Source organism: Phoxinus phoxinus (genome assembly GCF_949152265.1).
Source record: "Phoxinus phoxinus genome assembly, chromosome: 14".
NCBI classification, from domain to species: Eukaryota; Metazoa; Chordata; class Actinopteri; order Cypriniformes; family Leuciscidae; genus Phoxinus; species Phoxinus phoxinus.
Window position 1 is genome coordinate 33,657,671 of NC_136889.1, and position 7,500 is coordinate 33,665,170.

General features: G+C 44.8%; 1 protein-coding gene across 1 annotated transcript in view; it reads right to left on the reverse strand.

The window, feature by feature from the left end:
- polh (polymerase (DNA directed), eta) overlaps nucleotides 1–7,500 on the reverse strand; it is a 17,381-nt gene that overhangs the window by 8,485 nt on the left and 1,396 nt on the right. The window contains exons 2-5 of the mRNA XM_079635958.1: nucleotides 6,869–7,003; nucleotides 4,313–4,533; nucleotides 3,325–3,491; nucleotides 1–23 (exon numbers count right to left, since the gene is read on the reverse strand). The exon at nucleotides 1–23 is cut by the window's left edge and continues 81 nt beyond it. Of these exons, the coding sequence (XP_079492084.1) occupies nucleotides 1–23; nucleotides 3,325–3,491; nucleotides 4,313–4,533; nucleotides 6,869–7,003 (546 nt within the window). The remainder of the gene's footprint in view (nucleotides 24–3,324; nucleotides 3,492–4,312; nucleotides 4,534–6,868; nucleotides 7,004–7,500) is intronic.

Consider the following 7,500-nt stretch of genomic DNA (forward strand, 5'->3'; position numbering starts at 1 on the left):
CCACACGCCAGTTTGGCTAACACCTGTGAAGGAAACATGTGAGAACAAGTAGATCCTGATACAATTATCACGAGTTTGTGCTTTAATACTTTTGAAACGAAACTAAGCCTCAGACTTCAAATTCTGTCAGTTTTATTATAAAACTCAAACGCCATTTGGCTGGATCGCCACATGTGGACCGATGATTGATCATGTGACTCTGAAGACTGGAGTAATGATGCTGAATATTCAGCTTTAATCACTGAAATAAATTACACTTTACTATATATTCGCACAGAAAACTATTATTTTAAAGTGTAATAATATTTAACAATATTACAGGGTTCGTGCAATGACTGTGGAGACTTTAACCATTGAAAGGATACGACAAAGATATCACTTTCCTTATTCAAACCGATTTATTTCCATAATTATATATGATTGAGCTGAAGAATGAAAGCTGTATCATATGCTTGGATATTTATATAAGTAATATCGGTAACACTTTACAATAAGGTTCATTAGTTAATGTATTAACTAACATGAACTAACCATGAGCAATACATTTGTTACTGTATTTGTTAATCTTTGTCAACGTTAGTTAATAGAAATACCGCTGTTCATTGTTAGTTCATGTTAGTTCACAGTGCATTAACTAATGTGCACAAGATTTTAATAAAGTATTACTAAATGTTGAAATTAACATTAACAAAGATTAATAAATGCTGTATATGTGCAATTCATTATTAGTTCATGTTAGCTAATGTAGTTAACTAATGTTAACTAGCGAACCGTATTGTAAAGTGTTACCGTAATATCTCACTCATAGCCGTGCAAAATGCCTCTATATCTATATCAGACGGGCTGCAGCGTTGGTTTTGTGTGAAAAGATTGTTTTATCCATAAAATTAAACACTATTCTCACTTATATAGTATTTCAATAGTTCAAGCACTTTTCAAGTACCTTTGCTTAAATATGTTCGTTTTCAAAGGTTTTCCAGGACTTACATTTCAAAACGTAAAATTAAAATACTTCAAGCACTTTAAAGGGATACTTCATCTCTGGAAAGATGAATGTGTGTTTAAAATGGGTCATTTATGTAGTAGAAATGTGAAATTATTTTTGAATTTGGAGCCTTCTAGACTGAGAAAAGCCAGAAAATGTATTTTTGGCTCATGGGGATGAAAGACAACAACTCCCAGAATGCACTTGCTTCTCTGCCCTACGAGGCCACGCCCAAGCCCAAGAGAGTTAAACAACAAGGCTAGGCTACTAGTGAGTCTCCGTGACGAGTCTGCCCGGGATTTTGCGATCGGCCAAAATGTCCAGGATTCGGCTTTTGCGCTCTACAGTCGCCGTTCATAATGTTTACTGCGGCAAGCGGTAGAACGGCGAGCGGGACGAGACTGACGGCCGCGGGAGAACGGCGAGCGGGACGAGACTGACGGCCGCGGGAGAACGGCGAGCGGGACGAGACTGACGGCCGCGGGAGAACGGCGCGAGACTGACAGCCGCGGGAGAACGGCGCGAGACTGACGGCCGCGGGAGAACGGCGCGAGACTGACGGCCGCGGGAGAACGGCGCGAGACTGACGGCCGCGGGAGAACGGCGCGAGACTGACGGCCGCGGGAGAACGGCGCGCGAGACTGACGGCCGCGGGAGAACGGCGCGAGACTGACGGCCCCGGGAGAACGGCGCGAGACTGACGGCCGCGGGAGAACGGCGCGAGACTGACGGCCGCGGGAGAACGGCGCGAGACTGACGGCCGCGGGAGAACGGCGCGAGACTGACGGCCGCGGGAGAACGGCGCGAGACTGACGGCCGCGGGAGAACGGCGCGAGACTGACGGCCGCGGGAGAACGGCGCGAGACTGACGGCCGCGGGAGAACGGCGCGAGACTGACGGCCGCGGGAGAACGGCGCGAGACTGACGGCCGCGGGAGAACGGCGCGAGACTGACGGCCGCGGGAGAACGGCGCGAGACTGACGGCCGCGGGAGAACGGCGCGAGACTGACGGCCGCGGGAGAACGGCGCGAGACTGACGGCCGCGGGAGAACGGCGCGAGACTGGCGGCCGCGGGAGAACGGCGCGAGACTGACGGCCGCGGGAGAACGGCGCGAGACTGACGGCCGCGGGAGAACGGCGCGAGACTGACGGCCGCGGGAGAACGGCGCGAGACTGACGGCCGCGGGAGAACGGCGCGAGACTGACGGCCGCGGGAGAACGGCGCGAGACTGACGGCCGCGGGAGAACGGCGCGAGACTGACGGCCGTGGGAGAACGGCGCGAGGCCGGTGGCGTGATTACTGATGAGCGGCGCCTGTGAGATGCACCGGTCTCGTATCTCTCACGGAGGAGCGGGAATGTTCTTAGCAATGTTAGAACACACATCAACCGATCACTTGTTTAGCGTTCATGTAAACACTACACTCAGATTCACTGATCGGAATGAGTTCAGTTAGATTGAAACAAAAGCTGTGCATGTAAACAATGAACGGCGACTGCAAAAAGCAAAAGCCGAATCCCAGACATTTTGGACGATCTGGACATGTCCGGGAAAAGAGGATGGTGACCGCTACTACTCAGCTTTCTCCAGAGAACAAGAGCCTGTTAGTTTAGCTTCCAAATAAAAGATGGCCGACAATATTTGTGAGTGAGATCCCCCCTCTATAGGCGGGCTGAAAACATGCGGATCTAGCGTCCTCTACTGGCTGTAGTTTTTAGCTTCTAAAAACTACACGCTTTTTTAGACGATAAAAAAAAATTACGATTTTTGCGCCGTCTGAGGATTTTTTCCAGACAAAAAAATACATTAATCTGAGGGGAGGGAAGCACGGTAATTCGAAAATACTACAGGTTTTCTACTAATGCAAAGCTTAATGCTAAATCCTGAAGTATCCCTTTAAGCACCTTGTACGAACCCTGATATTACTGTTTTTACTGTATTTTTGATACATTAATGTTTCCAAACTTTTGTCCAATGCTATATCCAAATGAACCGAATCGCGTGTAATTGAATCAAGAGCTTGTGAGTCTGTGAGCAGATCATCTTATTAAGTTTAAGACATTTAAAAATGTGTTCATGCACATTATACCCTGTACTAAATATTGTTTAAGATTTCACATGACTGTTTACCGAAAGAAAAAGGGGACTTATATTATGAAGTGCCCGGAAGTGCGGTTGTTGTTGTTAGCGCACGAGCAAAGTGATGGTATGTTTTGGTGCAGACGAATAAAACGGATGATCGATTCTGAAGTGTATCTTTTTGAGTAACACATCTGACTGGGTTAAAAGTTGAAGTTGTAGAGGATTCCTGCATGTAAGGGTTGTTTGGTGAATCAGACCTTGTTGTGCGAGATCCCGGCGGAGCAGCGGAAGCCCGTGTGTTCCTCCACCGCGGCCCTCGTCTCCTCCACGATCAGCGCGCCGAGAGCCAGACGCAGATCAGCAGAAGAAGAGGAGGAGGAGAGATGATCCAGCCACTGATGAAGACCCGCGGCCCGAAGCGCTTCTGCAGGAACACAGATCATTACGGTTGGGTATCGTTTGGATTTTAAAGCTGCAGTCTGTAAGAATGACACTAGTGGTGGAAATGGGTACTGCAGTCCAACTCAAAATATCGCAGATTGCTGTTTCTCCCGCCTCCTCAGACTCGACGCGGACACGGGTCGCCAGTTTGAGCACACAACAGGAACGAGCGCAATGGACAATGAATGATAATTGGCAAACTGGAAACGTGCAGCATCACACACACCAAAGCAACTACAAACATTCCAGCCTGGAAACACACATTTCAAAGCTGGTGTTCGGGAACACACTCGTGTGTGTGAGACGCTTCTGGAGGGATTAAACCCAATCATTCTGATCACACACTTCGACTCTGGCGTTTCAGAAACAGCAAACCAACATTAGAGACGCTGCGATGCCATTGGTCCACTGGTTACTCCAGTTATCCAATCACAGCTGACGCTGAAGCAAAGCCACATGAGGTTTGAGGGATTCATTCAGTAAATGTGTTTCCATCGTAGTTTATGTGCACGTCTTCTTATCGGATATAAAAAATGTTTCCACCTCAAGGGCACATACATTTATATGAGCATTATTAGAATATAAGCGCATCTTGCCGTATCCATCCCATTTTTTAATGCAATATCCAAAAATTCAAATTCAAATAGGTGGATAGAAACATAGCTAATGTTACTGCCATAGAAAAAAATATACGCATCTTGGCGTTTCCATCCAGCATTTTTTATTTTTATTTATGTGATATCCCAACATTTGCATCAAAATACGTGGATGGATCAGGTTCTGCTGTGATTCTCAAGCACGCACCTTTATCCAGGTCGTTGCTGGGATCATCGGTGTGTGTTTGAGGAAAGCCTTGAACGTGTGTGTTGCTCAGCCGCTGCGCTGTGACGTCCCGAGCGCTCGTGTGCTTCAGGCGCTCCTGAACGCTGGCCGTCAGGTCCATGTACGCCTCGTCGATACTCGCTCGCTCGACCACAGCGAAGCGGGACATCACCTCCATCACCTCCACACTCGCATCCCGGTAACTGATGCACACACACATAACTCCTCACAAACACATCATAGCAGGGTCAGTCATAAACCCAAGTCATTAAAGGTGCACGGTGTAATATTTAGCAGGATCCGCTGACAGAAATGCAATATCATATCCATAACTATGTTTTCAGTGGTGTATAAAGACCTTACTTAATGAACCGTTATGTGTTTATTAGCTTAGAATGTTTCTACGGTGGCCCTGAGCGGACAAACGCGTTTCATCACTATGTTGTTCTTCATGCAAAGAAGCGAGCTAAAGTCAGCGAATAAAAAACTGACACAATGATGAACAAGTAACAATAATATTCACAATAACCTTGTTTTACTGAATAATTAGGCTAAGTAAACCTTATTTCTTAAAGCTACACTGTGTCATTTTTTTAAGTTGATTCTTAGCAAAAAACACTTTGTTCTTTCAAAATGATTATATGTGCTCATTAATGTATAATTACTTCTACCAACTAATCAAGTATTCTCGTAAGCGCAAATCTGCCATTTATAATACATACGGGTGAGCTGCTCGAATGGCGGCGGCCATGTTGCGCCTTCATCTTGAAAATACATTAGCCAAAGAGGGACAAACCTGGAGATTCAAGCTTCGCCTTTAGCGCTTTTACACTCAGCGGCGTCGTGACGAATGCGAGTGGAGATTACTCGCGACTGCCGGCAGATCTGAGATGATAGGCCACCGTACGAGTTAAAACGCCCTCGGAATGGGAGGAGCTAGAGAGTAATATTCAGTTGGTAGATATACGATTTCACCGCAAGATGGGAGTAATTCCTACAGCGTAGCTTTATCTTTTGTAAAGAAAGATAATTGTTTAACTGGCTACTCTCTGCTGTCTCCGAAGACGACATCACTTCCTGTCCGCCACCTTAACTTCTGTTCGGTGCAATTCACAACCTCGCCACTAGATGCCGCTAAAACTTACACACTGCACCTTTTAGTGTTGTCAAAAATATCGATATTTCGATAAATATCGATACTGAAATATCTGAACGGTACCAATACTAATTTCCCGAAGTATCGATACTAGCCGAGCGGTCACTTTCACTTCTCTCCAAAGGCGCGTTGACAAACACCACACGTGACACACTCGTCTCATTCGCTCTGGTTACATAGCAAAAGTGAAGTGAGTGGAAAGATGGCGAGAGCGGCGCCCCCGCGACCGGCTTTGGTTTATTGATAAAGAACACCGCGAGCGGGCATGTCGGAGTCGGAGAATAGCGTGGACACGCGCTTCACACTGCGAGCGGGCTGCGGGCACCCAAAAGATTGTTTGACAATCAATAATCCCTCACATCACTCATTTTTTTAAATTATTTTATAGGTGTAAACAGATTTAAGGAACAGGCTCCAGGGGTACCATTAAGCAAGCATAGGCTACGCTCAGCATCAGGGGTGATTGTTGTTTGGACAGACCTTTCCCCACTGCTAAACAAATCCTAAAGGAAACACTGTAACTCTTCTCATTTTAACTTTTCTGAAACATTAACCAAGATGGCCTAGTATTGTTGTTGATATGAGTCTGTGTTGTCTCGTTTTTTCACCGTAATTCTTAAAGTTAACATAATCTGACTGAGGAATCTTAGACAAGTAAATATTTTAACTGTGGTCAAATGTAAATTAACTTGTGCGTATTTAACTTTATTCAGAAAATTATTATTTAATTCTGCAATTTGCCTTCATTAGCGATTATCATCAATTTGATAACACCGATATTAATTAAACTAAACAGCTAGACAATGGCATCTCTGAATTCAATAATGAAATGCCTTTAACTGAAAATTGAATGTTTAATCTTATTATTATACATTACTGACACTCTATCCTCCAATTTGATACTGTTAAGTGCTTTTTTTGTTACAGTAGGCTATATTTTAATATTTGATAACATTAGGTTAGACAAATACAACGGGTCAGGTTAGCCCTGGTCCAATTAAAAAAATATTAACAGATAGAACTCAGGACATTTTTGTTCATGTAAAATATACCTCATTGTCACGTTCTAGACTTGGATTTAGCTTTAAATAAAAGAAATACCCCCTTAATATTGTGGCAGTTTTTTTCTCTGTGGTATCGAATATCGATATTTTTCAAGGTATCGTATCGAAGTTAGAAATTCTAGTATCGTGACAACACTAGCACCTTTAAATCAGAAACATCCACTGTAAATGGTAAACAGGGCTTTAGAAAATCTATGAAACCAGCATGAATAGAAAGATTCGATTTCTAACTTGTAGCGTTTTGATGATGTGCCGTTTCCTGGTCTAGACGCACTACATTAGGACCGAACCGCATGAAAGGCAGAGATGTGCACTTACTGAGTGAGATCCGCCTTCCCGTGGGACTCTCGGACCCGAGCCACCTGTAGATCCGGGCACAGCGCCCTGGCATCATCGGCCCACATGTTCCTGGTGACCCCGTGAGCCCGGGCTTCATAACTCACCGCTATAATGCTAATGACATACACACATCACTGCGAATCACTAATGACATCACTAATGACACACATCACTGCGAATCACTAATGACACACATCACTGCGGTCTAAATCACCATGAAATCAAAGATGACAATTGTTACATGTTCATGTATTTGTGAGTTATTTGTTCGGTGTAATGATTTGTCTGTCCTCCAGGGGGCGACCATGTTCTTTGTGTCTTTGTCTTGTTAGGAACTGATTGCAGGCACCTGTGGGTCGTGTAGGTTTGGCATAAGAACACCAAGCGGACAAATCTGTTCGGCGGCGGTTCTGTGTGCTCTCTTGTTGTTTGCGTTACCCCGATTGGTTTTCCTTCTACCATTATGTTTATATTCTTTTTGTAATAAATCCCCTATTGAACAAGCTGTGTTGTGATGTCCTCAAATGTGTTAAGGCTGCGGTCGTAACAACAATTCTTATGATTCACATCATTATTGTGTTGTTAATCTTGAATCAGAATAATTCCCTCTT